At 38.3% G+C, this 19,097-nt stretch overlaps 1 protein-coding gene across 21 annotated transcripts in view; it reads right to left on the reverse strand.

Moving 5' to 3' along the window:
- Positions 1–19,097, reverse strand: part of NEB (nebulin) — a 163,446-nt gene that overhangs the window by 137,393 nt on the left and 6,956 nt on the right. For all 21 annotated transcript variants that reach the window (XM_075180874.1, XM_075180876.1, XM_075180862.1 and 18 more), the window contains 9 exons: positions 14,019–14,063; positions 8,831–8,983; positions 7,294–7,401; positions 5,722–5,826; positions 5,523–5,627; positions 3,154–3,258; positions 2,172–2,276; positions 411–515; positions 192–299 (listed from right to left, as the gene is read on the reverse strand). In XM_075180874.1, the coding sequence (XP_075036975.1) occupies positions 192–299; positions 411–515; positions 2,172–2,276; positions 3,154–3,258; positions 5,523–5,627; positions 5,722–5,826; positions 7,294–7,401; positions 8,831–8,983; positions 14,019–14,063 (939 nt within the window). The remainder of the gene's footprint in view (positions 1–191; positions 300–410; positions 516–2,171; positions 2,277–3,153; positions 3,259–5,522; positions 5,628–5,721; positions 5,827–7,293; positions 7,402–8,830; positions 8,984–14,018; positions 14,064–19,097) is intronic.

The raw sequence follows: 19,097 nt of genomic DNA on the forward strand, positions 1-19,097 counted from the left end.
GCCACCAATTCTGCAGCGCTGTACGGAAAATATTTGTCACTCTCATTAGTCCTTGCTCCACACAAACACGGGGAGAACATGCAAATTCCACACAGATAAGACCTTGGTCGGGAATCGAACTCATGACTCTAGCACACATAAGAGCATGTCTAGTTATGTATTGTTGATTCCATTTCCTATCATTCTCATACCGTGCTAGCGTTCAGCCTGGCCTTCTTGTTAGTCCGGTACTCTGGAGTTTCCGTTTGCATGAAGTTGATTTGGTCTTTAATGCTCTCAAAGTCTTCATGATATTTCCTCTGTTGGTAGAACAACATGAGTTACAATATGTTCACTTTCTGTATCTTGCTACAGAGGCTGTGCGTAAAGTCCGGACAAGTATACAGTATATCATCACGTCATACACTTACATCACTTAGATTGTCGGCGTTCATTCTGGCAACTGCAACTTCATAGCACGGAGTCTGACTCCATTTACCTTTCACTTTGTTACGGTAATCCTCACGATATTTTATCTGTGTCGGGAAACATTTATGTTAAGATACAGTAAGGTCAGAAAAATGTAGGTAAAGCTAGGAGATTAAGGCAAAAAAAAAGTGAAAAAAAGAGGAGGTAAAAGACAGATGGAAAAGAGAAGACGAAGAGAAGTGACAGACAGAGAAATCTGGGGAATAAAACAGAACAGACTGGAGGAAATCTATACAGCAAGGTGGCAGTAATAGGGGTGTTGGCGATGGCTGTGGTGATGGCTGGATTAATAATGCTCATAAAACTAAGGAAGGAAGCTTCAGTAAAAAATTCCACCCAAAAATGAAAATTGGATTTTTAGGTTGAGACATACTATAATATGGAATGCTACTTTTCTGTGATTATCAAAATTTGGCAGCTCCCCTGATGCATATAATGGTCCAGTGATGCAATTTAATGCTTCGTTTCTTCAGACTAATTGAAGTTGTCAATGCCCCTCCACTTAACTACTGATGAATGGGAAGCTCATAGAGGAGGAGGATCCTTAGCAACACCTCTGCCTACTTCACGCACTAGTTAGAGACAGTAGTGCATCACCTGGTCCATTACAGGAATTGGGGGAGAATTGGGAGAGATATCAGATAAGTAGCATCCAATATTACAATATAACTTATTAACTTATTAAACTAAAATGATTTTTTTTGAGTGATTAACCCCTTTAGTACCAAGGACGAGTTTGACTTGTCTTCTAAATATACTTCTAAAGTGGTATTCGTTATTAGCACTTATGGGGTTGAAGATGTATAAACAACACTCACAGTTCCTGTACTGCAGGAATGGGGAGTATGTGATGTTTGTGGGACCTAAGGGAAGAAGCGGGGATCAATGACATCCATCTTCTTGTTGCTTGTTGAGATATCAGAGAGTTATCCCTATCAAATGATGTAGTCCCTTAAAATTTATTGTCTGGTGATCAAGTGTGATCACCCCACACCTATTGTGATCCCAGCTCTGTTCAGAGCGGAGACACGGATCTTAAGTGGGCACTTCATTTTTTCGGCGCAGAGGGGCTGGTGGGTGCCCTGGTAAGTTCAGCGCCCTTCTGACACTCTTACTGGGCTTACCGTGTTCAAACAGCCCTGATGACAGTAACAGAAGGTGGGATGGGCTAGAAAAGAATAGATGACAGAAACGGGAGGAAAGAATGCCTGGAAAAGAATTGATGATGGCAACTGTAGGAGAGAAGGGCTGGAAAAGCATGGATGACATAGTAGCGGGGGGGGGAGGAGGGCTAGAAAAGAATAGATGACATAGTAGAAGGAGAGAAGGGCTAGAAAAAAATGGATGACATAACAACGAGGAGGGAAGAGCTGTAAATGAATGGATGATGGTAACCAGACGATAGAAGGGCTAGAAAAGATTGGATGACCGCAATACAAAGAGGCGAGAGCTAGAAAAGAGTAGATGAGAGTAACAGGAGGAGGGAAGAGCTAGAAAAGAATGGATGAGAGTAACAGGAGGAGGGAAGAGCTAGAAAAGAATGGATAAGAGTAACAGGAGGAGGGAAGATCTTTTAAAGAATGGATTAGAGTGACAGGAGGAGGGAGGAGCTAGAAAAGAATGGATGACATAACAAGAGGGGGGAAGGGCTGGGAAAGAATGGATGAGAGTAACAGGAGGAGGAAAGGGAAAGTCAAGCTTACGTCACTGAGCTGTTGGGACACTTTCTTGGCCATCGCAATGTCAGGTCGATCTGCCAGTGATGTGAACTGAAGCTTTTGTACATCATTTCCCTTCTTATAATTGATCTGGAAGGAGCAGAATGGTTATTTATTTCATTAGTAACATTCACAAATAATATTAGACCAGGATTTAAAGTGGGGTTTTTTCACCTTAAAATAACATGTCCTCCTGTAACCTTTACTAAATATATTGTTTTATCTTCCTGGCTTCTTCCTGTGTTTTTCACCAACAACTTTATTTTAATTGCAATAAATGCAATGCAATCAAGCTTTGTGCATTGGCTACACTTGTAGCCACAGAGTTGTTTTGAGTTGTATTCAAGGGCAAACATATGAAAATAAACACAACTTCCTAGATGACATAATGGCAATGGTAAAAAGCACAGAAGGTAGCGAGAACATTATAGCAATGTATTCCACAAAACATTGTAGAAGTGCATGCGTAGACTACCAGATACAGTTGTCCTATGATAGTAACCCGATTATTTTTTTTATATGTACAAAATATTACACATACTGGGTCTGAGTCATTAAGGAGAGCAAAAAAAGGAGTAAATTTGCACCTTGGCAAAATCATCTTGCATTGAAAGGGGGGGGGGTACATTTAAAATGTAGTGACAGATTTATAGTTGGGGTAGGCCATGTCCTAGATCAACATTAAATTACAGTGTAAAAATATAGCTATCAAGTCTTTCTGTGCTACATGAAAGAGCAGCCAGTCATTTCTTTATGTGTAAAATATTAAACTAATTTGCACCCCTTGCAGTGTAACATGGTTTGTCCAGGACCAAACTTACTCTTTTTTTTTTCTTACTTTCCTTAATGACTCAGGCCCAGTGTATCTGCCCTGTGATGTATTGATATAATGTCAACTAAATACTTAAATAATGCAATTTGATTAAAAATGCACTAATATGCTACACAGTATCCCTGCTGTACATACATCACTCAGCGACTTCTGTGCATTGGCGACTCTCCTCAATTCCGGACTATCAGAATAAGGAAAATAGGTTGTTTTATCCTCTTCCCAGTCTGCTGTGTACAGTTTCTAGAGAAAACAAATGTAAAAATAAATTGTACAATTGTATTAAACTAAACAAATAAAACTAAAATTTGAGTGAAGAATAAAGTAAAACAGCATTTCCTGTTCAAAAATGATACCAGGCTAACCAAGTATCAGTTAAACACTATACATAAATCCGTGTATTACCTTCCTATAACATACAGTGTCGCTGGTGTTTTTAGTGTTTATGTAGTGGTCATCACTGAAGCAGGAGGCAGTGGTGAATTGGTACTACTCTTATCTCTTATCCAAACTGTCTTTAACATTAATATTAGAGAAGTACACTAAATAAAATACAAATATGGTCACTTGTCTGACTGTTTGATCTAACAGGAGATCAAATCTTACTTTATACATTTACAGCAAGAAATGTTATTCATTTTTAGCCCCCCAAAAATTGCTGTCTAAGGGTTCATACCAACCGGCACCGATTTATGCATTTGACATGTTTATCTAATGCATGCCAAGCACTTATAAATGGCTAAGATACTAGAAATCAATGTTCCTAGTGTTACCATACTAATTTGCATTTTTATTTGTGTTGCGTACTGTTGCGGCAGCGGTTTTACGAACACTAGTCGTTTAATTTGGCACGTTTGCCACTGTTCAACACATTAGAAAGCATACAATCATCTCTAGAACGCAAGGAAACATACATATCAAATGCATATGAAACACATTAACATTTAATATGTGTTTTTACAGCCACTGAAATAAGCATCTCAATGGCCATGGGGTATGGAACTTAAGTTTGACTCATTGACCAATAGCTTACCCAGGGGGTGAATGAAAATATCAGTTTATAAATTGGATAAGTTCTGGGATACAAGTCAAACCAGTTCAGTTGTCAGAATAGACCCACCACAATTGTACAATGAATGCCTATGAAGCACTGCTAACATGATTGCTTTCACGATGATAAGAGCTAAGCCCAATTTATCACACATCTCCCAACAATCCTGATTTAGACAAGAGTGTTCACTATAAAAATGTTACAGTCAGATCAGGGTGCAGAGATGTTAGATCAGTGGCATTATATGAGTTTGTCCTGGTGGAATATGTGTAAGATATGTTATCAGACACCCTGTAAGTGATGAGCTGGTTCATGTACAGTTTGTACACATTATGATAAATTACACATTTAAGATCATTGCTAGCAATTGTTATTTTTTAATACACATGCATCAATAGGATTTAGATGGGATTCCCTGGGATGCTAAATCCTTTTGCAAGTGCGTATTCGCCCAACAAACTTCAAAGTTTGATTTCATACAATTCCAAGTTCAGGATCTAAACTTACACATGCCATTTTATGATTGATGTCAATCCAAATGAATTTTAAATATGCCAATTAGGTATTCTGAAGAATATTTTGTAAAAGGATTAAGTACTTGTCTGCGTTCTAACCTGAAAAATGTTCTTAGCTTTATTGTGTCTAACATATGGACTAGACATAGTTTTATGCAATACCTCTGTACATTTTATAAGCAGACTTAGAGGCCTTTTCCTGCTATCTAGCCTATTTGTGGACTCCTATTCCCAGATTATGCAATACCATATTTTAAAAATTCAGGCTCAGCCACCTCCACTTGGCTGGGTTCCAGGAATGTGTATTGTGAAAGGATTATCATATCAGTAGGACTGACAGGTAGACTCTGGGAGATGATAAGGGGATTATGGGACAGAAACATAAGCAGTGGCTGTATACTTGCAGCATTGAGCTTGCCTAGACTTAAGCTGGGTACAGACTGCAGAAAAATTCTCCCGATGAGATATCTGCAACGATTTTACCAACGATTGATAGTCCCTATGAGATATGTGCTCATCTGTCATAACCATCAGTTGATAATATTGTGGCTCTGTAAACTCCATAGAGATCTGCCTACACTGCTGGTGGTGAGTGCGTGCACACTTCCACGTTTGCCCGACATCGTTCCATCGTTGATAGTGATTTTTAGCCAGTTTATAAAATCAAATAAAACAATACAATGAGCTTTGGAACGATAAAAAATGATCGGGGGAGCGTACACACTAATGCAATATTGGACCTAACAATCATTGATCCTGTGATTGGCACGATAATTGGGTGCAAAACCCATAGCGTGTACCCAGCTTTAATAATACCTTTAGTACATAGTAGAAGCTAGTTAAAATGGTTCAACCAAAATATAGTTACACATTCATGTGCTCAGATTTATATTACACAAAGGGAAGAATGAAAATATAGGTTAATATATAACGACACCTACCTTGCTGAACATTGCTGTATTCTTTACCGCCTGCACAAGCTCAGGTGCGTCAGGAGGTAACAGGTACTTTTCCTTTGTGTCCTCCCAATTCTGCTTATACAGAATCTAAAATAACAAAAATTGATGTCAATTCAATCATGTGATGACCATTAAATTGGCAAAGCGAGGGCACCTACCTGCCAACACGGAGCTCACTTACCTTGCTCACTTGGTTCGACACCTTTTTGGCATGCTCGATGTCTCTGGCTTTTTCATCGACGTGACAATTGGTTCTCACGGCATTACCATCCATACGGTACTTCACCTATGTCACAATGGCAACCCAATTAAAAGGCAATTTTCCTTGAGGTTACTGTATGGTACACAACATTTATATCTTTTTTGCAGTTTGACTGCTGAGGATAGGTCGGAATTCGGTTACCAATCTGAACTCTTTGAGGATTATTTAATTATATGGGGCAAAAAGCAATGATCTGCCACAACCCATAGTAACCAATCAGATATTAGCTTTCACCAGTCTGACTACTGATTGGTTGATGTGGGTTGAGAAGGGATTAGATGTCTATATGGGAAAAAATATACAACATGTGGGGTACACTATGGTCTTCAAGTCCCCAGCCTCTAGGTCATCTTTTAAGGATTCCCTTTGTAGGATAAGTACTGACCTAATCAAACAGAATAATGAACTTGTACATGATTAACCCCTTAGCTTCACTAAGGTGCCTAAACAAATGGCACCCAACCAGCATACACACATAAATCGCCATTATTAGACCCCTTGGGACTAAGAACTATTTGATCCATTTCCTTGCGCTCATATCCTATGATTTAACATAATAACCACTATAATAATAACCCCTAGCTCCATTAGGATCCACAGTCAAGCACAGGAGATACAAGACACTAGTAGATTCATGTCAACCAGGCTCGGCTTATCACTCAACATTTGGTCCAGTCTATACTGAAGTATAGCAATAGGCGAGGACAATTGAAGCCTGATCTGATCTGTTTATCGTTATGGTCAATCAAACATAAACAAAAACATTCAACATCAGGGGAGGGCTGGCAAAGTTCAGCCCGGGGGGGGGCAAGACTCAACTCTGCAGCCTATTTTAAAGGACAAAGAGTGCTGGTGGCCCATTGACCCAGCCCAAGATAGCCCTCTATGGGACCGGGCCGGGGGGCAGATTAATTATATCGTTCTTGTTGACTCTATCATGCTTGGTATAAAGTGCCCTTTACACGTAGGAGAATTTACAGATTACATTTTTTGTTACATAAATATATATATAGTCAAGTGATATAATTTAACATAACACAAAGTATGTATACAGGTTACTTGGAAGAGCGTTATCTTACACAGTAATACCTAATGAAACTGAACTTGCAAAAAAGCAAACAATTTGAAAACACAATCTTCGCTTCCAAAATAGGTTTGACATCACAATCACCAGCCAGTATCAGGCAACCTGGATCGGATTGGCTACATGTTGGCCAAGACCCTCCCACTAAGGATCTGATTCTATACAGACTGTTCTAGCCCCACCCTCTTTATCTGTGTGTGTTCTCTGTTTTGAGAAAATGAATATAAAAAATGCTCTGACCATGCAACTATAAATTACTCTGGTCCTTAAGGTTTCCCAAAAAAGGTATTATAATATATATAAATATATTCTTTATTTAGCATTTTCAAATCTGCATTCAGTGTATAAGTGCAACAATGTAGAAATAAAACTATAGGGTCTACGTTAACAAGAAGACATTGACTTACCTCACTAAGCTGGTTTTGGACTTTTTTGATCCGCCTGAGTTCCGGAGTATCAGTAGTGATGGCGTACGGCTCACCCCGGTGTTTTTCATATAGCTCTTTATATTTATTCTAAAACACATGAGATGCAAATGAAAAGTTATGTAGTTGCTCTATCCCACATCATTCAATAAGGACAGGACTGGGTGTATGTTGCAGCAAGATAGGCTTCTGTCTAGGGTGTAGGGAAGACGGGGCAAACTGAATACAAACATGTTCTCTTGCTCTTCAGTATAAGAGGAAAATAAAGGCCTTTCCTGTTCAATTCTAGAATTTTTCAGGCTGTTACATGGATGGTTAACATGATGGCCACAAGATGACGCTATTAATCCAAAATATGATGATGTTATTTGGATGCAGATGTAAAAAATGGCATTTTTGCCTTGGGTGCCAAAACACCTTGTCCCAGCACTGTAGGTGGCCAGCAGAACTATGTAGACCATTAGCCCCACAAGGGAGCCACAGTTTGTGGAGAACCATCAAATCCCATTTTGAGGTCAAAGCACCACATGAAGTATTCAGTCAACAGTGGAATGTCCCATGTATGGATAGTGGAGACATCACAATCCAATCATGCACTATCCTATCACATAGTCTGTAAATGCTCTGTTGGGGACCATTGTGAATCTGATATTTTTTGGTCAGTTTAATAATGTTGCTACTCTCTGTAGGCCTGGCTATGTATCATTGGAATATATTTTATTCTTATACCATCAGACATGTTTTTGTCTGTCTAGCAATCTTTCAAAATGCCTTTTTGCAATGTAAAAACTGCAAAATACAGTCTACTTATGCTGACATCGATATATTTGAAAGAAAGCAATGAACTACAGTCCTCACAAATGCAACATCCACAAATAAATAGCGCATCACATCTCAAATACACTTTTGATGAACAAGACAATGACAATAGACATAAGTATTGATGATAGTCAAGAACTAAACAATGCTGGTAACTTGTCTTTCAGTTTATTCAGGCTATTAAAACGATTTGGTCACTTAAATAAATATTGCAGTAGGTGTTGTTCAATTATCAGAAGACAATTTATAATAACGCTACCCAAAAATAATAAATATTGTAGTAGGTGTGGGTTTACATTATTTTATTATACTTTATTCTAATTGTGAGAGAAAGTAGGCTGTCATATAATAGCCTCTTTTCACATAATAGTTAAGTCGATGGGGCTGAATTTGTTTTTTTATCTAATCAATATACTCAATGCAATTAATTTTGATTGATAGACTACTTATCTAATAATAATAGTAATAATAATCTGTGAGGTGTAAAAAAAAGTGCAAATTTAGAAAAAAATAAAAGAGGAAAAACAATGTTGGCAAATATTCTCCTTACACTCGAATGTTGAAGGTTTCTAATTAACAAACAATCTTGTGCATGAAAAAAGTTGATTACTTTCAGCTATGAAGGCATTTGTCCACTAGGTGGCAGGGCAGCTCACAAATAAGAGCAACCTATTTCCAATAAAACAAATATTCCACTTACCTGGCTGAACATATCCTGCATTTTTTTGCTGTGTGCTATGTAAGGAGTCATGAACTTTGATGTATCCACCTTTTTCCGAATCCTCTTCTTCCTTTCCCCAAGAGGAGCAGATGACCCAACTGCCTCTGGTGTCTTTGAAGCAATGGGCGGCTGCTATAAAATTAAACAGTATTTAAATATTTTTCCAAGCAGTTTGTGCTCTGCTTCCAATATCTAGTAGGCGTACCAAGAGGTATTATCTTCATTACATGAGAAGATCTGCTCTATGACAGCAGCTGTCAAAACTTCAAAAGCCTTAACTTGCACAGTTTTGAACTGAAATTATAATATTTTAGTTTACCCCATATAAATTGAAAATTCCACTTTACATATTCATTATACATCTCTCCCATAGTAAGTTTTGTAAATATTTACAGCCCTCAGTGACTCACACATAGATAGATAGATAGATAGATAAAAAATGAGACAGATAGACAGACAGATAGATAGATAGATAGATAGATAGATAGATAGATAAATAGATATAAGATAGATAGAAATGAGATAGATAGATAGATAGATAGATAGATAGATAGATAGATAGATAGAAATGAGACAGATAGATAGATAGATAGATAGATAGATAGATAGACAGACAGATAGAAATGAGATAGATAGATAGATAGATCGATCAATGTTAACTCTTAAAGAAGGAATATAAAAGTATAGCTCAGCTTAAAGAGTTTAGTTGCATACTTACCACAGTTTATGTACAAGACCAAATTAATTTTTGCATGAGTAGCAATGAGAGGGAGAGCTGATATAAAGGGGAAGGTAAGGGAGAGCTGATATAAAGGGGACGGTAAGGGAGAGCTGATATAAAGGGGAAGGTAAGGGAGAGCCGATATAAAGAACGGTAAAGGAAAGCTAGTATGAAAGGGTAGGTAAGGGAGAGCTGATATAAAGGAAGGTAAGGGAGAGCTGATATGAAAGGGAAGGTTCGGGAGAGCTAATATAAAGGGTAAGGTTCGGGAGAGCTGATATAAAGGGGACGGTAAGGGAGAGCTGATATAAAGGGGAAGGTAAGGGAGAGCCGATATAAAGAACGGTAAGGGAAAGCTGATATGAAAGGGAAGGTAAGGGAGAGCTGATATAAAGAAAGGTAAGGGAAAGCTGATATGGAAGGGAATGTAAGGGAGAGCTGATATAAAGGGGAAGGTAAGGGAAAGCTGATATGAAAAGGAAGGTAAGGGAGAGCTGATATAAAGAAAGGTAAGGGAGAGCTGATATAAAGGAAGGTAAGGGAAAGCTGATGTAAAGGAAGTTAAGAGAGAGCTGATATAAAGGAGAAGGTAAGGGAGAGCTGATATAAAGAACGGTAAGGGAAAGCTGATATGAAAGGGAATGTCAGGGAGAGCTGATATAAAGGGGAAGGTAAGGGAGAGCTGATATGAAGGGAAAGGAAAGGGAGAGCTGATATGAAAGGGAAGGTTCGAGAGCTGATATAAAGGGGAAGGTTCAGGAGAGCTGATATAAAGGGGACGGTAAGGGAGAGCTGATATAAAGGGGAAGGTAAGGGAGAGCTGATATAAAGAATGGTAAGGGAAAGCTGATATGAAAGGGAAGGTAAGGGAGAGCTGATATAAAGGGGAAGGTAAGGGAAAGCTGATATGAAAGGGAATGTAAGGGAGAGCTGATATAAAGGAAGGTAAGGGAGAGCTGATATAAAGGAATGTAAGGGAAAGCTGATGTAAAGGAAGGTAAGGGAGAGCTGATATGAAAGGGAAGGTTCGGGAGAGCTAATATAAAGGGTAAGGTTCGGGAGAGCTGATATAAAGGGGACGGTAAGGGAGAGCTGATATAAAGGGGAAGGTAAGGGAGAGCCGATATAAAGAACGGTAAAGGAAAGCTAATATGAAAGGGAAGGTAAGGGAGAGCTGATATAAAGGAAGGTAAGGGAAAGCTGATATGAAAGGGAAGGTTCGGGAGAGCTAATATAAAGGGTAAGGTTCGGGAGAGCTGATATAAAGGGGACGGTAAGGGAGAGCTGATATAAAGGGGAAGGTAAGGGAAAGCTGATATGAAAGGGAATGTAAGGGAGAGCTGATATAAAGGGGAAGGTAAGGGAAAGCTGATATGAAAAGGAAGGTAAGGGAGAGCTGATATAAAGAAAGGTAAGGGAGAGCTGATATAAAGGAAGGTAAGGGAAAGCTGATGTAAAGGAAGTTAAGAGAGAGCTGATATAAAGGAGAAGGTAAGGGAGAGCTGATATAAAGAACGGTAAGGGAAAGCTGATATGAAAGGGAATGTCAGGGAGAGCTGATATAAAGGGGAAGGTAAGGGAGAGCTGATATAAAGGGAAAGGAAAGGGAGAGCTGATATGAAAGGGAAGGTTCGAGAGAGAGCTGATATAAAGGGGAAGGTTCAGGAGAGCTGATATAAAGGGGACGGTAAGGGAGAGCTGATATAAAGGGGAAGGTAAGGGAGAGCTGATATAAAGAATGGTAAGGGAAAGCTGATATGAAAGGGAAGGTAAGGGAGAGCTGATATAAAGAAAGGTAAGGGAAAGCTGATATGAAAGGGAATGTAAGGGAGAGCTGATATAAAGGGGAAGGTAAGGGAAAGCTGATATGAAAGGGAAGGTAAGGGAGAGCTGATAAAAAGGAAGGTAATGGAGAGCTGATATAAAGGAAGGTAAGGGAAAGCTGATGTAAAGGAAGGTAAGGGAGAGCTGATATGAAAGGGAAGGTTCGGGAGAGCTAATATAAAGGGTAAGGTTCGGGAGAGCCGATATAAAGGGGACGGTAAGGGAGAGCTGATATAAAGGGGAAGGTAAGGGAGAGCCGATATAAAAAATGGTAAAGGAAAGCTAATATGAAAGGGAAGGTAAGGGAGAGCTGATATAAAGGAAGGTAAGGGAGAGCTGATATGAAAGGGAAGGTTCGGGAGAGCTAATATAAAGGGTAAGGTTCGGGAGAGCTGATATAAAGGGGACGGTAAGGGAGAGCTGATATAAAGGGGAAGGTAAGGGAAAGCTGATATGAAAAAGAAGGTAAGGGAGAGCTGATATAAAGAAAGCTAAGGGAGAGCTGATATCAAGGAAGGTAAGGGAAAGCTGATATGAAAGGGAATGTCAGGGAGAGCTGATATAAAGGGGAAGGTAAGGGAGAGCTGATATAAAGGGAAAGGAAAGGGAGAGCTGATATGAAAGGGAAGGTTCGAGAGAGCTGATATAAAGGGGAAGGTTCAGGAGAGCTGATATAAAGGGGACGGTAAGGGAGAGCTGATATAAAGGGGAAGGTAAGGGAGAGCTGATATAAAGAACGGTAAGGGAAAGCTGATATGAAAGGGAAGGTAAGGTAGAGCTGATATAAAGAAAGGTAAGGGAAAGCTGATATGAAAGGGAATGTAAGGGAGAGCTGATATAAAGGGGAAGGTAAGGGAGAGCTGATATGAAAGGGAAGGTAAGGGAGAGCTGATATAAAGGAAGGTAAGGGACAGCTGATATGAAAGGGAAGGTAAGGGAAAGGTGATATAAAGGGGAAGGTAAAGGAGAAAAATATGAAAGGGAAGGTAAGAGAGAAATTTTCACCCTTTTATGGTGGTTGCAAAGTCAACAATTGTTCTTTTTCAGAGAAACATTATAGCCATATTGCAGCATTTATGGCAAGCATGATATTTGTTGCAATGAAAAACTACGTAGTAAGCAGCACCATTGAAGATGAAACATATGTAGCGCAAGCATTTATATGCGATGCACAGCAACAGGGGCTGGCTGGCAAATTTTAGTCCAGGGGGCAAGACTCAGCTCAGGAGTCTATTAGGATCATTTTCAAGGAAAAACAATGCAGGTAGCCCAGTGACCTGGCCCAAAACAGGTCACTATGGGACCAGCCCAGGGGGGCAAATGCCCCTGACCCCCAGCCCAGCCAGCACTTGTTCAGCAATGATGTAAACAAGCAAATGATCTAAAGAGAAGAAGCATTAACATGGAAGCCGAACTCTAAATTATTGATATGACTTTGCTACTACATGCAATGGCAGCTCAGCGAGGGTCCTGGGCGTGGACTGTCCTGCGGGCAGTATTTGCAATGCGTCACTTCCAGGAACAAGAGGGGCACGTATTTAGCATTTTGCATTTTTGAATAATTCTCATGAAGCTGATAATTAAAGGGATATTTAGAGGTTTGGATACACGGGTAAGGTATAACTATCTGATTAGATTAATGACTAGAGCGCAACTCATTTGTTGCCAGAAATAAAATGTGACTAATTTATCTTCAGTCAAAGTGTAGCGATGAAGATTACCTATAAGGACTCCATAAAATTTGGTAATCTCCCGTAAATTGTGGAAGAGTAGGCAAGCATGGCATAGGTCCGAGTCATAAATCTTAAAGATCAAGTTAGAAAACAATCCCAGGTCCAAAAAGATCTCTGATTTTACCTGCCCGGGCTCTACAGATGTAAGAAAACCCTCACACAACATAATCTGTACAAATGGATTTGTCTTCAAACAGTTGTGTGTTTCTTTTCATGTCTTGCCAATTGGCAAGGACAGAACAGTGTATCAGGTCACGTAGCAAAATTTCGGTAGGTGCCCCATGATGCGGCTCTTGCCACCCATGGTACCCACTCTGCTCTCAGCAGTTCAGAAAATGCCTCCGGTCTGTTCTTTTAAATGCAAAGTGGGGGCCTCGGGGGGGACAGGGGGGGAGTGGGAGGCCTTGGAGGGGGGTATCCTGGCATTGCCGGTCCACTAACCTCTGTGGGCACTATAAAGGCCGTAACCACTATTACGCCAGTGCTAATGGATATCATTTAATTAGGCAATATGTGTAACCCTCCCACAATTTTATAGGTATTGATTAAAACAGAGATTAACCTTTCAGATCACTGTTTTAACTTTATAAAATGGGAGACTCAACTGTTAATTTTTTGGCCAACGTTTGGTTTATTCTGCTTAGTAGAATGGATTTCCCGTAGAGGGGGCCGATCTGTACAAGGGACAACAGCGACACTGACGCAATTAGATGAACTTGTCGCGTACAATCAGAATCATGAGGTAACTTTGTGTTACAAGAACCTGTATTTCAAAGATAAATCCCAATATGTTCTATGCCGAAAGTCCTGGAAGCAAAGCGGTTTAAATAGCAGGTTAAAGATGAGACATTTTTAGATTGCTTTAAGCGCTTTGCTGCTGAGGTGTTACCTCCTCAACCTCCCCTTCTTCAGTGATTGTCTCTTCATAATAGTACTGGAAGAAAAATGGTAATTGTGTTGGCAGCTGTAAAACCCATAGGCAAATGACGAATATAATTGTACAGTTGTGCTTCTACAAACACCTGTATCTTACACAAACATCCACAGCAGACGTTATAATTATTACAATTCATTGATGAAGCAGTAATATAATCCGTAGCGCGGTAGCCATGTATAACCATGTTTTCAATGTACATGTTGCATTGTCCTGCCTATAGGGGGCAGTGTAAGTGCCAAGCTCCCGCCGCAGAGCAGTGATCCGCTCTAGGAATTAAGCAGGCAGCATTCATAGAGTTTATCAGCTCTCTTGTGACAGGAACCCGATGCTTACACTGCCCCCTATGGGTAAGAAAATAAAACATGTAAATGCAAGGATAAAGTTTGTCGCTAGCCTGTCTCTATACAACAAAACAAAACTGAAGTCTCTCTAAATAGTAAACCAGTATAATTTTCATTACAACATTTGACTAACTATCACTTCAAATACCATGTTCTAGTCGACAGGCAATAAAATAATGCTGATAAAGTCTCATTTCATTACACCTAAAAAAATATACTAAACCGATATTAAAGAAAAAATAACTATGCAAAAGTTTTCATACCTCAACAAGGATTCGAGACACTTAAAACTCAATGTATTTCTGTTAGTTCATAGAGATTTCCAACAAACTTATAAATTAATATCCCCCAGTTAAATAAAAAAATAGATGATTTGCAAATATATTTATTAATGTTTTGAAGACTTATGGTTGGAAAACAAGATTTAAAGCTTCCAACTGTAATGGTAACTTTGTTCCAGAATTTCTCAAATTGATTCTCCAGGAGAAAAGTAGAAATAATGTAACAATTAATAACAATCACAGTATTCTAAAATGTATGGAGTTGTCTTTAAACTACTATAAGTGCACGATGCAAAACAGTTGTAGTCGTCCTTGTTGTGTCCTCCAGAATATATACAATACGATTTCCTGTTCTACAGAAAAGGTTTTCGAAAGTACACAGAACATTAGATCTATTTTAAACAGTTTATCGGTTATTTTTAGTTTTGGTAAGTTGCTGAACCCATTGCATAATATTAGTGAATGGTAGGAATTTTATATATAAGGAATTAAAAGTATAGGGAATATATTCATTGGTCAGTAAGGAAAAACACAAGACATCATTTGGAATGAATAAGATTTTTTGGCGAAAAATGGTTTCCCCAAACGAACATAAATATATCCTTGTTTCCACTTCCCGAAACATTTACATAAAATACTTGTGGGTGTTACCGAACCATTTTATTCTCTTCTAGCTGGTACTATAACTGGAATTTGCAAAGGAACTTCATATAAGATGAGAAATTCCCCATACAAATTTCCTCTCTACCCCAGTTAGTAATCTCTGCAAGTGACGTACGTGATACAGTTGAATTTTGTTTTGTATCATTTGAATTCTGCATAAAATAAACCCAGATATATCTACTATGTGCCTGAAATATCTTATAACGGAGAGATCAGTCTTCCATCTAATGTGGTCATGACTATTATAACTGTTCTGTGTTCCACCCATCTGTGAGAGTTGCATTATCACTGTGAACACTGCACTCCCCACAATGAGAGTGTGTGATTATTAGGATAGTGGCAGCACGGTGGCTTAGTGGTTAGCACTTCTGCGTCTCAGCACTGGGGTCATGAGTTCAATTCCCGACCATGGCCTTATCTGTGTGGAGTTTGTATGTTCTCCCCGTGTTTGCGTGTGTTTCCTCCGGGTGCTCCGGTTTCCTCCCAAACTCCAAAAACATACTGGTAGGTTAATTGGCTGCTATTTAATTGACCCTAGTCTGTGTGTGTGTGTGTGTGTGTGTGTGTGTGTGTGTGTGTCTGTGTGTGTATGTTAGGGAATTTAGACTGTAAGCTCCATTGGGGCAGGGACTGATGTGAATGAGTTCTCTGTACAGCGCTGCAGAATTAGTGGCGCTATATAAATAGATGCTGATGATGATGATGATGAGAGAGAGAGTGTGTCTGGTGATTATCTCGCTATATAAATAAATGATGATTGTTTTATGTTTTGGTATTGTTAATGATTGACAGATGGACTCACGGGATGTAAGTACAGCTAACTTTTATGTTGTATATTGCTGAAATTTTATATTAGTTAATTAATTTTTATATTAAATATCTATAATATGACTAAAAAACTAAATTATGGAAAATTACAGGAAGATTCATTGGAGCCTGGGTTGCAGACTAGGAGATTATAAAATGAACCCTGTATATAACAAACAACATTTTAACATCAATTTATCTACAGCAAATCAAGACATCCTCTAAAATGTATATAGAATAGAATAGTACAATGGATTTGGTCAAGTTATTTTTGAAAGCCGAGGTCATTGCTCAGAGAAGCCTGAATCACTTTTTCCGATTGCACAATAGGCGGATTCCCGAGGGCGACTGTCACTCTCTCCTTGACATGCCGTAAAATAAATTTAGAAGTGTTTTCATCGGAGATTACATATATAAAATAGCATATGTGCTTTGTAATGCATATGTCATATTTATTTTTATGAAACTGAGTATATTGATTTTCTGAGTACATAGATATACATACTGCCATCAGCACAGAATTAATCTATACTCCAGAATTTTATAGTAAGGAATTGTGAATAGAGTTTCATTCCAAATTATCGTCAACATTCTACAAAAAGGAATCTTGTGTTACAAGTTAGTACTGTGTCCCAGCCAATATCGGATTCCAGTTATATCTTATTTTAGACGGGAATGGCTTTCATTTTCTGAAAATAGACTATTTTTGCTCTGTAGCAGGTAACAGGGGGGCGATGTGGACTGCAGGCCAGACACCAACTAAACAGCCGTGAATATTTTTATAACAGCTGTGATTTGTAATCTAATGCAAAATATTTATTTTTAAAAAACATTATTATTCAAACAAGAACACTCCCATCTTTGACTAATATTTTAGTTATTGTTTGGTTTTGCCATGAAAGAAAGCAGACTAGCATTTTTCATGAAAAACTGGCCACTGGGTAGCACTGTTCTGTTGGTGCCTATAGGGCAGGCAATATGGGGAGTCCTATTTATATTAGTATAGGCAAATACACAAAAGCTTTGTGCTGAATAAAATGCCTCCATATATTTGAACATTTTTTATTAAAAAATAATCCAAATATATGTAAATTAGATGTTTCCTTTCTTATTCATTTACATATGGTGTATTCATAATCTCTGGGAGTTATCTCAGTTAGTTGTTTGTTGTTATTTAAACAAAAATAACAACAAACGTAAAGTACAAGTAGATAACACTGTTCGAGTTTTAAGACTGTTCTGCATTCTTTGATTAAAAATAAAATATTTGTAGGGGATTAGACCATCCTTCGTACTCGTCCTCCAGAGACTTGGTGAAAGTTGATACTGAGAATTCCCTTTTGCAGAGAGGAAGTAAAATAGTTTTAGTGCACTGCAGGAGCTATTTATACCCTGCAGCCTGTACAGTACACCAGCTACATGTAGCTTTCTACTATATATCGGGAAGGGTCTAGAAAAGGGATGACAGCTCCTAGTGCATCAGCAAAAGGTCTCTTTTAAACAGTGCTCCGAGCAGACTGCACACATTGATAGCATGAACGTGCTCCATTTAAATACCCAATCCATAAATGCACCAAAACTAAAATGCAATATACACTGGATCCATTCTCACCAGATTACTGTACAAAAAAAAAATATGCATTCACCTCTATACCCAAAGAAGCAAAGTTGTCTTTACAGAGAAAGTGCAACTACGCCTCAAGTCATTTGGAAGTTAATATAAAATTAACAAAGCCCCATAAAACATTACATGTCTGTAAATCTCTGCTGCTTGGATTAGGACCCCGCTGATGCGATTGCTAATCTGTAATTAAACGCCAGCATTTCACTTTATTTATTTTCTAACAATCTTGTAATAAAGTGAAATATGCAACATTCTATTTTACACTTGCAGATAAGTTAGATTTAAAAAGAGACGTCCATTGTTTTCTCTGCATTGTCTTTAGCTGTTTTCCAAAAGGCAGCAACTTTTCAACAATGTCCTCATAGGCAATGTTTGATGTCTTTCTATATAATCACTATCATATGCTAAAACAATCTATTTCCAGACAAATAATCACACACACTCGACAATCGAACGTCAAAAGAAACAATATTGTAACTGTTTATAAAACTATAATAAAAGTCACCAATTGATGATATAAGTTATTTCGACTAAATTGGAAATGTTTTCACTGTAGCTATTTCTCTATTTTTACATCAGGAGGTGTCACTTTGTAAGAAAAAATGCATCTCTAAAGGGAAAAACGTACTGCAATAGCACTTTCAATGGTAATTATGTCTAAAGAGAAAAAAATGTGAGGTCCAAAATGGTTCTTTAAAGGAGAAACATTTTGCCTTAATTTACCCATGAGAGAACTACAGGAATTTAATCCTGATCATTTAAAAAAAAATATTTCAGGAAGTCAGATAAAGATGAAAATATAAATATATAACTAGGTCTATAGAATACTGTAAATGAGCATTTGTTCGCAAGAAATGGGCACACAGAGATACAATCATTAGATTAATGTCTAGTAAGGTAAATCAGACAGAAAAGAGTATCACAGTATCAAAATCTTAGTTTCTTATAGACACTTGTAAATGTCCTACACATGTATTGATTATTGACAGATATTGTATTCGACGATAGCATCGGAAGAAGAAACTATTGCACCGATGGATTTTATATTTCAACAAAAATCCCTGACAACCACTTCTATAAAGTACATACACATTTTGGTGCATGCTTCATGCATTAAACAGGACACCATTAAATGTATTTCAAAATAGAAACTGCTCAGTGCTCTGACGGCTGTCTCTTCAAGCTGAATTGATATATGTCTGCTAAAATCCACAGTTTGGAATTACATATGTTGCACGTACCCTTAATATAGGCTTATTTTTCTACCAAACGGCAACCGAACAATTACTAACAATAATTTGCAAACCATTCTATC

This window comes from Mixophyes fleayi, chromosome 7 (genome assembly GCF_038048845.1).
Source record: "Mixophyes fleayi isolate aMixFle1 chromosome 7, aMixFle1.hap1, whole genome shotgun sequence".
NCBI lineage: Eukaryota > Metazoa > Chordata > Amphibia > Anura > Limnodynastidae > Mixophyes > Mixophyes fleayi.